This window comes from Oryzias latipes, chromosome 2, assembly GCF_053564925.1.
Source record: "Oryzias latipes strain Hd-rR chromosome 2, Olatipes_Hd-rR_3.1".
In the NCBI taxonomy this organism is placed as follows: Eukaryota; Metazoa; Chordata; class Actinopteri; order Beloniformes; family Adrianichthyidae; genus Oryzias; species Oryzias latipes.
Window position 1 is genome coordinate 41942501 of NC_136238.1, and position 18574 is coordinate 41961074.

At 45.1% G+C, this 18574-nt stretch overlaps 1 protein-coding gene across 9 annotated transcripts in view; it reads left to right on the forward strand.

Annotated features, from left to right (window-relative positions):
- The window catches only part of LOC110014647 (NLR family CARD domain-containing protein 3-like), a 29877-nt gene that overhangs the window by 1570 nt on the left and 9733 nt on the right, over positions 1 to 18574 (forward strand). For 7 of the 9 annotated variants that reach the window (XM_078939574.1, XM_078939560.1, XM_078939562.1 and 4 more), the window contains exons 2-10: positions 2624 to 2761; positions 2844 to 2954; positions 3576 to 3654; positions 3816 to 4014; positions 4154 to 5951; positions 6037 to 6210; positions 7620 to 7796; positions 10361 to 10534; positions 10851 to 18270. In XM_078939574.1, coding sequence (XP_078795700.1) covers positions 2676 to 2761; positions 2844 to 2954; positions 3576 to 3654; positions 3816 to 4014; positions 4154 to 5951; positions 6037 to 6210; positions 7620 to 7796; positions 10361 to 10534; positions 10851 to 10869 — 2817 coding nt within the window. In that variant the 5' untranslated portion in view covers positions 2624 to 2675 and the 3' untranslated portion in view covers positions 10870 to 18270. Of the gene's footprint in view, positions 1 to 2623; positions 2762 to 2843; positions 2955 to 3575; positions 3655 to 3815; positions 4015 to 4153; positions 5952 to 6036; positions 6211 to 7619; positions 7797 to 8049; positions 9915 to 10360; positions 10535 to 10850; positions 18271 to 18574 lie in introns of those variants that run through there. The other 2 variants (XM_078939589.1, XM_023949656.2) reach the window with 2 other exon arrangements.

Genomic DNA, 18574 nt, shown 5'->3' on the forward strand with positions numbered 1-18574 from the left:
GTTTCTTCAGTCAATCAGGATATAGAATTCCTAGAGTCAGCTAACCAGCAGCAAGTTGATCAGGGAGAACTGGAACCAGAGATGCACGAAGCCCCGAGGACCCACTCCCTACCAGATGCGCTCAGCCTTTTCTACTCACCCTTTGAGGACGCCAACATCCCCCCCAGCACCAGACTCACCACCCCACCTGGCGAAGAGCCTTTTAGTGTGACACCCTTTTAGGAGGACCCTCCAGAGCAAGGGGTCTCCAGACCACGGCCCGCTCACACATTTGACCCGCCCCCCTGAACAATACCAGAGGGAGACCCTTTTTTTTTTGCATTATTATTTTTTTGTAGCCTGGCCACGTGATGGAGACTCATGGAAAACTGGGGTGAAGGGGACCTGCCCAACAGAATCCCTGGAATATTTTCCTCACGTCAATAAAGCTTTTTTTAATTTAAATGTCAGCCAACATAGAAATGTTTGTACTGCAACTTCCCTTTGCCCCAGTCATAGAACTTTAACGTGACCCCCCCCCCCCCCCCCCTCCATCAGAACAGAAAAATGACAAAATTAGGTAAGACAAACATTGATTCAGAATGCAGGTATTTAATCTGCGCTGGACAAACAAGTATTTTTTGTTTTACATAAAGAAAAGGTGGTGGTATTCAAAGAAAACTATTTACGTTGACATGAATCCCGTCACAAAGAGAAATACGATAGCATGCAAGAGCAAATGTGAGCAGACAAACTCTCACAGCTAAAAAGTGGACTGTTAGCTCTGCAGACTGTGTTACTATTATTTATAATGTAAAGAATCCAGAGAGGGTTATTTGTTTTTATTGATTTCATAAAAAGTGTTATTATATATTTTTTCAGATTATTATCATTATTTTTTTTTTGTGAAGAACCCAGAGAGGATTATCAGATCGAGTTATTTATATTTGGTTATGTGTGGCTTTCTGGGAAACAATAAATGTTTACAGTCCTGCAATAGCCAAACATTATCTGTTTCAAACTGACCCCGGCCCCCGATCAGAGAATGGAAACGTCATGTGGCTCTCAGTGGAAAAAGTTTGGGGACCCCTGCTCCAGAGAATCAATCCTCACAAAGCTGCTGGACCCAACAACGTACCTGGACGGGTGCTGAAGGACTGTGCACACCAGCTCACAGCTCATGGACATTTTCAACACCTCCTGACTGACTATCAGCCGGTGGCCCTGACACTGATAGTCATGAAATGTTTTGAAAATCTGGTCATGACCCTCATCACAGAATCCATCAATGTCACCAAGGACCTGCACCAGTATGCATACAGGTCAAACCGATCCACAGAGGACGCCATCTCCTCTGTGGTCCACACAACCCTCACCACCTAGAACAAGAACTCGTACGTTCGCCGGCTCTTCGTGGACTTCACATCAGCCTTCAACACCATCATCTCACAAACCCTCATCCAAAAACTACAGACACTCAGACTGAGCTCCACTCTGTTCAACTGGGTCTTGGACTTCCTGACGGACAGACCACAGTCTGTGAAGATCCACGACATCTCCTCATCCTCGATCACCCTCAGCACGGGCTCCCCCCAGGACTGTGTGCTAAACCCCCTCCTGTTCACCCTGCTCATGCACGACTGCACAGCGAGTCACCCCAGCTGTCTGATCGTGAGGTTTGCAGATGACACAGCTGTGGTTGGACGCATCACCAACAACGATGAGTCCGACTACAGGCAGGAGGTGGAACATCTGGAGGATTGGTGCACAGACAACAACCTCTACATCAACGTGAAGAAGACCAAGGAGATGATGGTGGACTTCAGGAAGGACAGACAAACCCATCCCCCCGTTCACAGCAGAGGGGCCGCGGTGGAAGTGGTTTCTAGCTTCAGGTATCTGGGCGTGCACATCTCCAGCAATCTCACCTGGAGCACCAACACTTCCTGCCTGGTCAAGAAGGCACATCAGCGCCTCTATTTCCTGAGGAGGCTCAGGCGTGCTGGGATGGGGATCTCAGTCCTGACCTCCTTCTACAGGTGTGTGGTGGAGAGCGTCCTGACCTCCTGCATCACTGTGTGACACTGCAGCTGCTCTGTGGCAGAGAGGAAAGCTCTGCAACGAGTGTCTAAAGCTGCACAGAGGACAGTGGGCTGCAGCCTGCAGACCACCACTGACATCTATGAGACCAGATGCAGGAAACAAGCCTCCCCCATCCTGAAAGACCCACTCACACCCTCTGTTCTCCCTGCGCCCCCCAGGAAAGAAAGAGCAGGACCACCAGACTGAGGAACAATTTCTCACAGAAGCAGTTAGACTGCTGAACTCTGGGAGATCATGGTAGCCCTTGAAAAGCAGTGCTAGATGATTCTCAACTGTGCTGACTTTCTGTGCAATAATCATAGGACTGTACAATACTCCATATATCATATTGATAATTCTCTTACTTCCTGTCTTCATCACACTGTAAACGACTGGCCCAGGACCAGAGACACACATTTTGTTTTATCCTTGTTGTGAATTGGCACTGAAGAACCCCGACTGTTTGCTGCTGCAGCTCCATGTCTCCACCTGGTGGAGGGAGAGCAGAAGTGCAGCAGCTGATGGCAGCTTCCTCTGATGATGATGAGGGTTTCCTCTGCAGGTGAAGGTGGAAGGTGTGTGTGAGCTGATGTGGATCCAGTGAATCCAGCAGCATGGATCAGTTGGAGGAACCACAGGAGGGAGCCCCTCCCTCTAAAAGCAGAGATGGTAACCATGACAACCAGAGCAAAACTCAGAGGTGAGATGAACATCTCCAGCTGTCCATGATCTTCTCTATATCAGAGCTCAGGACTCAAACCAGCAACCTTAATTCTTCACAGGAACCAACTTGGACCTGGACCTGGATCTGGATCCAGCTGTGGGTCCTTCAGGAGTGACAGGTCAAAGGTTTTACCTCCTCACTTCAAAGTCATCAGTCCAGGAATGGAACAGTAAGTCCTGGAATGGAACCTCAGCATGCATGCCCACGTTTGTAGCTTGTGGGTTTCTGGGAGCCAATTTGAATTGAAAAAAAAAATTCAATTTTCTCTATTTTTTGTGTGGGCAAAGCAGTAAAATACATTTTGACTGCACGTGAATAACATCAGCTTTTTTTTCTGGACACGGTTGCTTTCAGGAATTCACATGATTGTTTACACGGTTTCACAGGACCGACATTATTTCCGTATTCAAAAGCAAAAAGCTCAAACACCGTCCCGAGGCTGCACCTCTGCTCTTCTGTTCTCCTGGGAGAGATTTATCTGTAGTCAGGCAGCTCACAATGAGTTGAGTAGCCATAAGTTGGTTTGTCAGGGAGGATGGTGTTAAACGCTGAGCTAGAGTCCACAAAGAGCATCCCTGTTAGCTCTTCTCTTGCTCTAGGTGGAAAAGAGCATCATGGAGGGCTGTGGTCATAAAGTCTTCTATGGATGTTCTGCCTCTTTAGGAAAACTGGTCAGAATCCAGACATGGGGGAAGCAGAGACATTAATGCAGCCTTTGGCTCAAAGACAGTAGAGACACTTCAGTGACTCAACAGACAGAATGGATCTGATTGTTGCTGATTCTCCACAGACTGGACCAGCAGAGCTCAGAGACTCCCAGTGGTCCGTCTGTCCAGCAGCATCAAACACAGCTGGACTCCATCTTTCTGGTCTGTACATGAACAACAACTACTTTCCCATCATTCTGTCCACAGTCGTCTCCATGCTGCACTTTGGACACCAGTGGACTGTCAGTGTGTCCAACATGGAGCTGATGTTTGGCTCCATGACTTCACTCTGATTGGCTCATTCATCTGGAATTCTGTTGCAGCTGCTGGAGGACAACATTGTCACTTTTGTCAAGAAGGAGCTGAAGAAGATCCAGAAGCTTCTGAGTCACAGGGAGGATGATGAGGAGCTGGAGGATGAAGATGAAGAGCAGAGGAGCAGCAGAGAGTCACTGATGAAGATCACAGTGAACTTCCTGAGGAGAATGAAGCAGGAGGAGCTGGCTGATGGACTGCAGAGGAGTAAGAGGATTTCTCTGAAGGTTTCAGCTGCTGAGAAATGAAGATTTCCTGATGTCTGAACACATGGAACCACAGGGATTCAAACCCTCATCATTCAGGGCTGCAGAGAGTTGATTTACTGTTTGTTGTCTTCATTCAGGATCTCCTGCTGTTTGTCGACATGAAGTCCAATCTGGTCTGAAGAAGAAGTTCCACTGTTTGTTTGAGGGGATGACTAAAGCAGGAAACCCAACCCCTCTGAATGAGATCTACACAGAGCTCTTCATCACAGAGGGAGGAAGAGGAGAGCTGAATGAAGAACATGAGGTCAGACAGATTGAAGCAGCATCCAGGAAAGCAGACAGAGCAGAAACAAGCATCAGACAAGAAGAGCTCTTCCAACTCCCAGCTGGAAGACCAGAACCAATCAGAACCGTGATGACTAAGGGAGTGGCTGGCATCGGGAAAACAGTCTTAACACAGAAGTTCACTCTGGACTGGGCTGAAGGCAAAGCCCACCAGAACCTCCACTTCACATTTCCATTCACTTTCAGAGAGCTGAATGTGCTGAAAGAGGAGAAGTTCAGCTTGGTGGAACTTGTTCATCACTTCTTCCCTGAAACCAAACAAGCAGGAATCTGCAGCTTTGAAGACTTCCAGGTCCTCTTCATCTTTGATGGTCTGGATGAGAGTCGACTTCCTCTGGACTTCCACAAGACTCGGATCCTGAAGGACCCTAGAAAGTCCACCTCAGTGGCTGATCTGCTGACAAACCTCATCAGGGGGAACCTGCTTCCCTCTGCTCTCCTCTGGATAACCACACGACCTGCAGCAGCCAATCAGATCCCTCCAGGATATGTTGACATGGTGACAGAGGTCAGAGGGTTCAATGATCCACAGAAGGAGGAGTACTTCAGGAAGAGGTTCAGAGATGAAGAGCAGGCCAGCAGGATCATCTCCCACATCCAGAGATCCAGAAGCCTCCACATCATGTGCCACATCCCAGTCTTCTGCTGGATCACTGCTACAGTTCTGGAGGATCTGCTGAAGAGCAGAGAGGGAGGAGAGCTGCCCAAGAGCCTGACTGAGATGTACATCCACTTCCTGGTGGTTCAAGCCAAAGTCAAGAAGGTCAAGTATGATGGAGGAGATGAGACAGATCCTCACTGGAGTCCAGAAAGCAGGAAGATGATGGAGTCTCTGGGAAAGCTGGCTTTTGAGCAGCTGCAGAAAGGAAACCTGATCTTCTATGAATCCGACCTGAGAGAGTGTGGCATCGATATCAGAGCAGCCTCAGTGTACTCAGGAGTGTTCACACAGGTCTTTAGAGAGGAGAGAGGCCTGTACCAGGACAAGGTCTTCTGCTTCATCCATCTGAGTGTTCAGGAGTTTCTGGCTGCTCTTCATGTCCACCTGACCTTCATCACCTCTGGACTCAACCTCATGGAGGAAGAACAACAAAAAAAGTCTTGGTTTTCCTTTTCTTTTCTTCAAAGTGGTCCAGTCCAGTTGTACCAGAGTGCTGTGGAGAAGGCCTTACAGAGTCCAAACGGACACCTGGACTTGTTCCTCCGCTTCCTCCTGGGTCTTTCACTGCAGACCAATCAGAGTCTCCTACGAGGTCTGCTGACTCAGACAGGAAGTAGCTCACAGACCAATCAGGAAACAGTCCAGTTCATCAAGAAGAAGATCAATGAGGATCTGCCTGCAGAGAAAAGCATCAACCTGTTCCACTGTCTGAATGAACTGAATGATGCTTCTCTAGTGGAGGAGATCCAACAGTTCCTGAGGTCAGGACGTCTCTCCACAGAGAAACTGTCTCCTGCTCAGTGGTCTGCTCTGGTCTTCATCTTACTGTCATCAGAAGATCTGGAAGTGTTTGATCTGCAGAAATACTCTGGTTCAGAGGAGGCTCTACTGAGGCTGCTGCCAGTGATCAAAGCCTCCAACAAAGCTCTGTAAGAACTCTCAGGAAAATCACCTTCAGTCAACAAATGAAACATGAAAGATTCAATAACTGCTGTCTGTCTTTGTTTTCTTCAGACTTAGATGCTGTTTCCTGTCAGAGAGAAGCTGTGCAGCTCTGTCCTCAGTTCTCAGCTCTCAGTCCTCCAGACTCAGAGATCTAGACCTGAGTACCAACAACCTGCAGGATTCAGGAGTGAAGCTACTGTCAGCTGGACTGGAGAGTCCAGACTGTAAACTGGAGACTCTCAGGTCAGACTAAATGTTTCAGTTGTGTTCAGATCAATATGACTGACTGATGACATGACTAGAGAACGATGACTGACCCCCCCATTCCCACCTTACTGTATGCTGCTGCTGACTGCACGCACTCTTACTGATTTCTTTTTTCAGAGAGGTATTCACATATATCAGGTGTGCACAATTCATGTAAAGTTTGCATGTCCAGCTGTGCAGTATCAGTCATGTCAGGACTTTCCTCCACAGCTAACTAGCTGGGACACTAAGTCCAATGAACAGTGAATCGAACAATTATGTTACAAACATGATAAAAAGTGCAATTATGAAACGGTTAGGACACTGCAATATTGTTATACTTTATTTTTTATAAAAAATGTTCAACTCTTATTTAAAGTCAAAATCCCATTATGTATCTATCTGGGGAGCTGTGAGCTGCAGACACAGCTGCACTCAGGAACCATTTGGTAGTTTAAACCCCCCCCCCCAATCCAACCCCTTAATGCTGAGTGTCAAGCAGGGTCCTGTGTTTCAAGTCTTTGATATGACTCGACCTGGATTTGAACTCAAGACCTTCCAGTCACAGGGCTGACACTCTACCACAAGGCCACTGAGCAGGTTATTTATGAGCCTTGTTAGTTTTTGTTACTTTGATGTCCTCTGTAATTCACCCTGACTTGAATACTGCAGAAGAAAAATTCCAATGTACTTGTTTTAAATGTACAAATGGCAATAAACTCTTAATCTTATCTTAATCTTAGACGAGAGCTTCACTGTTACATCTCTTCAGTTCTCCATGGTGGAACAGTTTCTCTCACCGTCCCTGCTGTCTCTCTGTCTCTGGCGGCTCTGAGTCTAAGTAGAGCTGCAAAGACAGAAGCAACAGTTTAGAACCCCGTATTGCAAGAAAATGGGTACAATGTAATACAGGGAGGGGGGCCTTTTTCTTGTATTTCTACCAGAAATTTATACAAATAAAAACTTGTCCTTTTTCTGTGCTAAAGATTCTTAACAGAGTTCTGTCTAGTTTATCTTTGTTGGAAAATTCTTTAATGTCTCTTTTAAAGGTTTTCATGAATCTTTAAATTTGTTTTCTTGAATCTTTTCCTCTGTAAAATATCTGCAGAGGGTTTAAACTTTCTTTGTTCACTTGATTTGTGTAGGATTCATTAAATGTGATAAAGATGTTTCTATGGACTTTCTCTTTACCCATAATTCAAAATGATCTTCAATTCTGAATTAACAATTCCCTTTACAATTTGATGATGTCATTTGAAAGTGCATATTACAATATTGGATTCAAGATGAAGACGTTAATATAAAGTGTTACCAATTTTCTTATTTTTCAGCCCAAAATCTCACCTGGAAATGTCATCTGTCAGTCTGTCATCAGCTCCTGAACACACTTTTCTGTCTGATTGCAGGTTGAAGAACTGCAGTTTGTCAAAGATCAGCTGTAAAGCTCTGGTCTCAGCTCTGAAGAAAAACCCGTCTAATCTGACAGAACTGGACCTGAGCTGGAACCAGAACCTGCAGGATTCAGGAGTTCTTCATCTGTGTGGTTTTCTGGAGAGTCCAGACTGCAGACTGCAGACTCTGAGGTCAGACTAAATGTTTCAGTTGTGTTCAGATCAACATGATGACAAAGTTGTGTTGACCCAGAGTGAACAGAAATGTCCAGATTCTGATCTGCAGCAGCATCTTCCTGCAGCTGCTTGTTCTCTTCAAAGATCTGCAGAAGAACTTCTTCTTTTCTTCCTGCAGCTGTTTGTTTCAAAGCTGTCTGCTGACATTTGTGCTCCACAAAGTTCTGCTTGCAGCCATCAGCTCTTCTTTGTGTCTTTGCTCCAACAGACTCCTTTAAAGTGCGTGCAGAAGAAGCAGCCGTGCACGCTCACATGCACTCTGAGTCCTGCTGCTGTGTTTCAGCAGATGCAGCTGGGAGTCCAGCGGCTGATGTTTGTGAGCAGACAGTGACAGTCTGCTGCAGCTGGATGCTGCTCTGACAGACACATCCTCCACAAACATCCTCACCTTTTCATCCACAAACATCATCACATCATCCATCAAAGCTCCCAGCAGCTTCTGACTCTTCATTCAGAGCTGAAGTCATGCTTGATCAGGGATCAATGTCCAACATTTGCTGCTGACTCTTCCTCATCACTTCCTTCTTCTCTCTGCTTTGATCTGTTGGAGCTGAAAGTCTCTGCTTGAAGGGCTGCAGCAGAGAAGGACTGGAAGATCATCTCCTGAAAACTGGGAGGAAGACTTTCCAGCATCCTGCTGCTGAAATTCTCCCATGATTCAGTGCTGTTTGGAGAAAAGCTGAGCAGAACGAGAAAGTGGACTTTGTCTGCTGTTTGTGCGACAAACGTGATGTATGACAGGGGAAATCCTCGCGCCACACCCCTCACCGGCGTTTCTGAGGAAGTCAGCTGGCCACGCCATCTCGTCACCACCCCCTTATATAGTTTTTTACTGAAGTTCCCCAATTATTTAGTTTTGATTCTTTTCCTTTTGAAGCATAATTTACATGAAAAATCAGGCAACCACCGTTTTCCACAGCAGGAATACATACATTACACATTTTTTATACAAAACATAAATTCCTGATAGTACCATGTCTTAAGAATTTTCCTCTAACTTTGTTTTGCACAACATCAGTGTAATGTGACATTGTCACAGCGTGGCCTAGAGATCTGCTTGGGCTCTACATATTTTCCTTTACTTTCTTTTCCCTCATAAGGTTTGTCTGACATAATTGTTTGGTGTTTCTGACATTATTCTTTTTAATTTTTAAATAGAGATTTTTCAACCACCCACATTGTAAAAATAGTTGTGGCTGTTAGAATAAACCAGCTGCTCCACCCGAGTGAACCATGTATCTGAGCGGAGCAGCCCGTCTCGTAGCTTAGTGTTTGCGGGCAGGGGAGGGGCTTTGTTACGGGGTGTGCTACGGACGAGGCAATCTGGACTCAGGAGAACCGTGTCTCCCGGGAGATTTGTATCTCCAAGCAGAGGAGCAGCTTTGGGACGGGCGGAGGCAGTTTTTGAATAAACAGTCCTGAGAAACCGTACAAACAATCATGTGAATTTGTGTTTCCAGTCAGTTCCAGACAAAATGAAGGCCGATTTTATTCCAATTTAAGTTCATCCATGGCTAAATATTGTTAGCATGACTAACACCCTCCCCTGCCAGCAAACAAGTCTACGAGCTACAAACTATGAGTCCGGCTGCTCTACTCAGAGTCATGAACACGCAACGTGTGTGCATGCACAGTTGCGCAACAGTACGAGCACAATTGATTAATGCGTGTGAACGATTTATCAGATTTAAAAAATTTTTTTTTTTTAAACCACTGGCACTTGGAGGGCTCTCATTGGTTTAGATCAGTGTTTTTCATCCAGTGTACCGTGAGAGATGGTCAGGTGTGCCGCGGGAAACAAATTTAAAAACATTTACATCTCCAGAACATAAGCTTTGTGTTAATCAAAAAGGCTCATGTTTCACACCGAGTAGTTTGTCAACAGCTTTGTGGAGCTCTTTAAAAAATTATGCACCGGATCTCCCATGTCTTTTATAAGAAGGGGGAGAATAACTTTTGACAAGTGTCCAGCTGCAACTTTGATGTGTGATAAATCAAAGGCGGAGTATGCGAATTAGATGCCCGCATGGCGCTTGATGTAAACATGTAATTTGAATTGAGCACATGGAGGGGGGGGGGGGGGGGCAATCTTCGGCAAACGTCTGTGCAGAACCACGTCTAGTGATCCAAACGGATCACTGATCCTTTGAGCACACCTAGAAGCTTACCGGGGATCCGTTGTCAGACCGTGTAAAAAGTGAATAAAAGAATGAACCTCAGAGGCGCGAGTCTGTCCGACATCAGCCCCACTGCATTCACTACAACTCCCATGATGCATTAGAATAATGTGACAGCATTTCTTCCTGTGCTGCTGTTAACTGTCGTAAAGCTCAACAAATGCAAACATCTGTTCTAACAGTTTGCAAATATTCCTGATAAAAGCAGGAAAACTGTTTATTTCTCCTTTAAGGTTTTTGTCGAAGAACAAAAAAATTAAAATCAGAGATTTCAGTGTTTGATGAATAAGGTTGAAAAGCACAAACTTTGTCTTTAAAATCAACTCTTTGATCTGGATTCAGGTTGAGGAACTGCAGTTTGTCAAAGTCCAGCTGTGCTGCTCTGGTCTCAGCTCTGAAGTCCAACCCGTCCCACCTGACAGAACTGGACCTGAGATACAACAACCTTTATTCTTCAGATGTTCAGCAGCTCCAGGATCTGGTGAAGAGTCCAAACTCCAAACTGCAGACTCTGAGGTCAGTAGAGGGTTGGAGTCAGTCCAGCTGCTTCCAGATGTTTGGTCCTAAAGTTAGTCTGAGAGCAAAGATGCAGAGTTTCCTGTGAAGCTGCAGCTTCTCAGTGAAGCTCTGAGGAGAATGATGACAGGCTTCAGGACAACAGTCAGCTAATCAGAGCAGCAGAAGCTCCAACAGGTGAAGATGACAGGAAGCTGCTGCTCTGAACAGGACTGAAGCTCCTGCTGCTCTTTCTGCTGCTGTGCTGCATCACTGACTGACAGACCAGGATCAGGAGACACTCCTTCATCTCTGGCTCTACACTTTCTCTCTGCAGGTGGGGGTGGAAGGACTGATGTTCCTCCTGGAGGAGCAGAGAGGAGCAGCAGCAGCAGCTGGTCTGCAGAGATGTTGTGACTGGACGGTGTTCCTGGGAGGTGGAGAGCAGAGTGATGGAGGAATCAGAGGAAGTGGAGATGAGTGTCAGAGCTGCAGCAGGAACTGATCTGAGATCAGCTCCACTGTCTCTCTCAGCATCAAGTGGACAGTTATTGTGCTGCAGCTCCCCCGGTGGACTGATGGAGAACTGCACTTCATCTTCTTCTAACTTGGATCTGAAACGTCACTATAGGTTCAAATAAAGATCATCTTAAAATGACTGAAAAATTTGAAATTTTGAAAACAGTTTTAAACTCAAAAGTACACATCATTAACTTGAAGGAATTATGGAAAATGTTAAAATAAAATTGTAAAACTAAAAAAAGAAATTGTAAAGTTGAAAGAAATATTTGAAACAATTGCAACATATAAAAAGAAAATTATAAACCAAAGACTGTTACCAAACAATAAAAATATTAATGTATTTTCAACTTTTTCCAGTTTCTAGCTCTTTGATTTCTCAGTTTGTGGTTTCAGTTCCATTTTTCAAGTTTTCACTGCTGAGCTGACATGGGGGCGGGGCTTTGAGCTCATTGGCTACCAGCACATGATTTCCCATGTAGTGACAGAGGAAACTCCTCACTACACACTTTCTACTCTTTTCTCAGACAAACATGAACATTTTCACACTTAAGTGATGATGCTCTCCCAAAGTTTGGAACATCAGTGTGTGTGTGTGTGTGTGTGTGTGTGTGTGTGTGTGTGTGTGGGTGTTTGTATTTCTACCCTTGTGGGATCCGGGACCTGAAATTTCACCCACCTCGTGGGTACCAATTTTTTCCGTGGGGACCGAAGCTCGGTCCCCACAGGCACAAGCATTGGAATCAATAGAAAAAAGCCTCCTGATATGCCTAGTGCTGTTTTTTTTGCAAAGTAAAATTGGTCCCCTGGAGATGACTTTTCATGACAAGGTGTGTTTCACCATGACACCCTAGTGGTCAGAGTGGGTATAGCAGTGTGTGACGTTGGACTAATGGGGACATTTTCCTGACAAAGTGTGTACTTTTTCAATATCATATTTTATGATTACAAATGTTGAAATTACTTTTGGAAAGTGACAATATTTGTATTGTCAAACAGATATACTTAGTTGAAACAAATTATGTCATTTTTAAAGCCAGGATAACCTGGCAATTTCTACTCAAATGTCAAAGGTAAAAAAGTGAGGCTTGAGGCCTAGTCCTGAAACAACACCTTTTGGGGTCTTGTGAGGGGAAATGTGATCGTAGGAGCATCACACTTTGTACAGTAGCTAAGTACAAGGTTTTAACCATTACTGGTAAGTTTGGTAGTTCTCACTCTAAGCAGATCTGAGAAATTAAAGAAAACACCTCATCAGGAAAATCTAGGATGAGCTTATTGTAAATGTTTGCGTCTCCCTTGGTGGCCCAGATTACGCTAGAGACTCCAAACTCTGGATGGTGCATTAGGGTAACAGCCTGATGTAATGCAAGAAGTTTCAGCCCCCCAGGTCAAAGCATTGTTCCGGTAGCCCCCTGTACCCTTGTTTCGGCCTACTCCAATTCAAGTGTGAAATCAAGATTAAAAATGCTTCCCTTTGGCCAACAAAGCCCATCTTTGACTATGTTGTATCATTCATCCCCCTGATGCAAAATAACTTTGTTGTTTGTTGCTAGCATGATGCTAAAGCTAACTATCTAACCAGTTAAACAAGCAATCTAAAATTTGGTGAACTTATTAAGCACCCCATGAGGGGCTCTCATGTGAATTTTTTCCTGTTTTTAAACAATATTGGCCCAAGGGGGCAGCTCCAAATAGCTGAAAAACAGAAGTTCCAGGGTTCACAGTTTCAAAAATATATGTCTGATTGTGGCAAAACAGACGTCTCCCAGTTTGCGAACCCCTGTACAACATGTTAAAAATGTGGGTGCACAGAAACCCCTAGATATTTTTCATCCCCAAACTCCTTGGAAGAAAAATCAGGAAGACGTACACAGTTACCCCATTCTGAAAGAAAACAGCAATTTTCAAAATGTTTTTGGATGGATTTTCCCCCACAGGCCCATTTGAACCAGTGACCAAAGCCTGGGTTCAAAATTTGAATGTAACTTAAACACTAAAGGTGTTTTTTTTCCCCTAACAGAAGGCATTTTGTTAATATCCATCCAAAAAGGGTTTTTTGTGTAGGTACAGAACACCATCCCTCCTAATGCATTAGCATAATGCTAATGCTTATGCTAACGACACACTGCCAGAGCTCCACAACAATATCAGCTCGCTCCAGCATAAGCACCCGGAGGCATTTTACGTGGTTGCAGGAGACTTAAACCATGTAAACCTGACAGACACTTTGTTCAAGTTCCACCAGCATGGGAAATAACACTCTGGACTGTGTCCACATCAACAAAAAAGATGCACACAGAGCTGTCCCCATCCTCATTTGGGCTTCTCCGACCACATCGCAATCGTGCTGGTTCCTGTTTACTGCCCTTTCCCCAGACGCCAGGCACCAACACAGAGGACCATCACAGTGTAGCCCAATGAGACTGCCGCAGCTAACCAAGACACAGACTGGCAGGTCTTCAGAAGGCAGCTTTGCACTAGGTGGAGGAGCACCTGGAGGATTATACATCAGGTGTCCTCAGGTACATCAGGAAGTGCATGGAGAACTTCACCAGCACCATGACTGTAACGTACTATCCCAACCAGAAACCCTGGCTGAACGCAGAAGTGCAGTCTCTACTGAAAAACAGGAATGCTGCTTTCCAGTCTGGTGACAAGGTAGCACTCAGAGTAGTGAGAAGGGATCTGCACGCTGGGGTGAACAGGGCCAAGCATACCCTCAGAGGATCCAGCAACATTTTACGTCCAATAATCCCCGTAGTATGTGGAAGGGCATTAAGTGCATCACAGACTACAACACCAGAGTTGTTCCGAAGACCCCTTTCTACAAGACGCACTCAACCTTTTGTACTGCTGCTTTGAGCTTTGAGGACTCCAACCCTGAAGAGTGGAGAGCCTTCCAGTGTGACACCCGCAGAAGTGAGGAAGACCATCCAGAGGATCAATCTTCACAAAGCTTCTGGACCTGACAACATCACTGGACGGGTCCTGACAGACACCAGCTCACAGAGGTGCTAACAGACATTTTCAACACCCCCCTGAAGCAGGCAGTGTTCCCTACCTGCCTGAAGACCGTAACGATCATCCCAAACTCCAAAACATCCTCAGTGACAGGTCTGACGGACTATTGGCCAGTGATCCTAGCTCCAATGGTCATAAAATGTTTTGAAAAACTGTTCATGACCCACATCACAGAATCCATTGGTGTTACCAAGGACCTGCACCAATATGCATACAGGTCAAACCGATTCACACAAGATGTCACTAGTGGTCCACACAACACTCACCCACCTAGAGAATAAGAACTCGTGTGTTTGCCTGCCCTTTGTGGAGTTCACATCAGCCTTCAACATAATCATCCCAAATACCCTCATCCATAAACTGCACACATAGGACTGTGTTTCACTCTTTGCAACTAGGTCTTGGACTTCCTGAAAGACCATAGTCTATGAAGATCTGTGACCCCCCCCGATCACCCTCAGCACGGGCCTCCCACAGGGCTCTGTGCTAAGCCCCGTCCTGTTCACCTTGCTCACGCATGACTTCACAGCAAGTCACTCCAGCAGTCTGATTGTGAAGTTTGTAGATGCCACATCTATACTTGGACGAATCACCAACAACGATGAGTCCAACTACAGGGAGGAGGTGGAGCATTAGGAGGGCTGGTGCAGAGACAACAACCTCTGCATCAATGTGAAGAAGACCAAGGAGATGATCGTGGACTTCAGGAAGGACAGACATCCTCCTCCTCCTCCTCTTTACATCGGTGGGGCTGAGGTGGAAGTGGTTTTTAGCCTCAGGTATTTGGGTGTGCACATCTCCAACGACCTCACCTGGAGCACCAACCCAACCTGCCTGGTGAAGAAGGCACATCAACGCCTCTATTTCCTGATTAGGCTCAAGCGTGTTGTGATTAGAATCTCAGTCCTGACCACCAATATGTGCATAGTGGAGAGTGTCCTGACCTCCTCCATCACTGTGTGGCACGGCAACTGTTCTGTGGCAGAGAGAAAAGCTCTGCAACGGCTGGCTAAAGCTGTGCAGAGGACTGTGGTTTCACCTGCAGTTCACCACTGAGATCTACAAAACTGGATGCAGGAAACGAGCCTCCTGCATCCTGAAAGACCCCAGTCAGCCCTTGCACCCTCTGTTCTCCCTGCTCTTCTCAGGCAGGTAGTGACAGAGCATTAAGAGCAGGACCACAAGACTGAGGAACAGTTTCTTCCCAAAAGCAGTAAGACTGGTGAAGATTCGGCGATATTTGTATCGATTTTAAATGCTGTCAGGCTGATAATTATTTAATTATTTATGAGCGCCCTGCAGCGTTTAACTCTTGTTTTCCATGTAACCCTTGTGCTATCCTAGGCACTTTAACATTGGGAGTTGGGTCATCTAGACCCACTACATAGTGCTCTGAACCTTTTTTCTTCAATGATTTGTGATCTTCACTGGTGTCCATGGATTACATGAAATCTTTCCACCTTTATCAACCTTTGTCATGGTAGGGAGAAGAGGTCCATGTAAGGGTGGGGTCATCTTAGATAGCATAAGGGTTAAGCCTCCGACCGCTAGTTGGCACCGAGCCTCTTTTGGCAGCTGTGATGGTGTGGCTCTACACCCCACCCCAAATGAAAAGATCTCAGTGAGAAGCAACTTGTTTTTATGAGACATGAACCACGTTGACCACAGTCAACGTCACCCCCCGAAGACGATGACATCACGGCCAGCGACCCCGTCAAAAAAATTAATGGGCCGAAAATCGTGTATTTCACACACAAAAAGATTAGTCTGAAACTGAAGTCGAAATGTTCGTCTTCCCGAGGCAACCAAATCATTAAAGGGTTGCTATGGAGATAAAATCAACAGAAAAGCCGCCATTTTGAAAAACGTGGATTTTTTTAATCATGTGATGACATATAGCTCTCACCAATGGAGCAATGTCTTTTTCTGAGTCAGTTGATGATACTGATCCCTAAGCTAGCACTTTTAGCCACATTAGCATAACTAGCATAGTTAGCATTATTAGCATTTTGAGCAATGTGTTTTTCAGAGAGAGTTGATGATGCTGATCTCAATGCTAGCACTTTTAGCCACATTAGCATAACTGGCATTGTTAGCTTAATTAACATTTTGAGCAATGTGTTTTTCAGACAGAGGTGATGGTGCTGATCGCTATGCTTGCACTTTTTGCCACATTAGCGTAGCTAGCTTAGTTAGCATAATTAGCATTTTGAGCAATGTGTTTTTCTTAGAGAATTGATGATGGTGATCGCAATGCTAGCACTTTTAGCCATATTGGCATAGCTAGTATAGTTAGCATAATTAGCATATGCAGCTTTGACTAGCCTTGATCAAAGGTGGGTGATGAGGGCGGTGAGGCTGGGGAGGGCGGTAAGAGCGGCGGTTGTGCTTAGAGTTGGGCGTGGAAGGCAGATTGCGTCTGCTATACAACGCTATACAACGCTGGTTGCGGCTTTAATTTTTACTTAGGATGGGCACCAAACCCATCCTACCATTGCAACAACACATCATCAGTTGGGTGGTTTGGGGACCACAGGATTTCCTCTCTGCTCTGTGCACATGATATTGTCCTGTTGGCTTCATCGAGCCAGGACCTACAGCATGCATTGGGGTGGTTTGTGGCCGAGTGTGAAGCGGCTGGGATGAGGGTCAGCACCGCCAAACCAAATCCATAGATCTCGACCGGAGAAAGGTAGTTTGCCATCTCTCGGTGGGTGGAGTGTCGCTGCCCCAGGTGGAGGAGTTTAAATATCTTGGGGTCTTGTTTAAGAGTGAGGGAAGATCGGAGTGTAAGATTGATTGGCAGATCGGAGCAGCGTCCGTAGTTATGTGGTCGCTGTATCAGTCTGAAGAGAGAGCTAAGCCAAAGAGCAAAGCTCTTAATTTACTGGTCGATCTTCATTCCAATACTCACTTATGGTCATGAGCTCTGGGTCATGACCCAAAGAACCAGGGCCCGAATACAAGTGGCTGAAATGAGCTTCCTCTGTGGGTTCACACTGTGGGGTGAGAAGCTTGGTCACCTGCGGAGAGCTGGAGGAAGTGAGCTCTTTGGGCATCTTTGCTTAGACTCCTGCCCTCGTGACCCGATCCCGGAAAAGAGGAGGAGGATGGATGGATGGATGGATTGATGGATGGATGGATGGATACATACTGAACCGAAACTCTGTGCCATGTTGCTGCCAGTATCAAATAAAAACACAAATTGGGGATAAGAACGGGTGGAGCAGAGCCTCTGACCAGCAAATGCATGGAGCATCATCCAAAATGCTGTTGGCAAAGCCTGTCAAAGTGCAGACTGTCACGTAAATAAAGCATCTTAGGCACATTAAAGCACTCTCCTTCATCCTGTCATGATGCCTCTTCATCACACTTTTTTTGTTTTCTGTAAAGAATTTATGTTTTTATTTTCCTTTATTTTTGAAGCACCGTTCAGGCTCCTGAACCGTTTAAAAGTAAGAAACTAAATTAAGCAATGTTGAAAATAAACAGCATTTATTTCCTCAATCAGCCTTTTAGGGCCTTATTGGTTTAGCAACATCCATTCCATTTTTATTCTTTCTTATAGAAGAATATTTTGTTTTGGAAATCAAACAATGTTGACTGTGCCCTTTATATATTTTAAGTTACCAAAATAAAAGCACTATGAATTTGCTTGGGTAAAAACAACTTATATATTATATACAGTTGCAGGGCTTAACATTGTGCTAATCAAATAAATTGAATTTTACACTTTTATTCTAATGAAAGATGTATTACTCTTGTTTATCTGCTTATTTAATATAATAATATCCTATTTTCCATTTGCGATTAGGTAGGATTTGCTGTGTAAATTAGGGTTCTTAATTACTCTTTCATTTTACCCCCCACCTTAGTAGCTGGCATAAGACATAAATTCTTCCCTGTGAGATTATTAAAGTTCGATTTCTGCATTTATTTATAAACAAAACAAACTTTTTAATGATTACACAAGTGAATATAGGTGCTGTAGTAAAGCTGAGGCACCCATATAGTAAATAGTTGCCAGTTCCTGACTTTTCGGGTTCCCACCGTGACTATCCCCCTCCCCCACCAAGACTGAGAGAAGGGTGAGCAGAGCAAAGCCACACCCGCTCAGCTCCACAGGTGCATCGTCTCCCTCTCAGCTCAGGCAGCAGTGCAGACAGCTAACCCACTGGAGTCTCAGAACGGCAAGGATTTTTCATGGAATCTAGGTAAGTCTCATCAAAACTTTTTAAAAACAGACACTAAATGACTTTGAGACATATTTAGTCTGTCTAGGCATGCTTTTCTCCGGTGGAAATGCTCGAGAGCCGAGCACATGGCGATGCTAGCTAGCTCGGTCCTTTGAAGCTAACGCAGCATGTGCTTGTGGGGAAGCTAGCTTTCCAAATGATTTTGGTCAGGCTGGTACAGATCCTAAATACATTTTAAATTTAATTTATTGAAGTGTGGCCTTAAATGTATTAATTTGTCTTAAATTCTGTGAGTTAACACCCCCCCCCCCCCCCCCCCCCC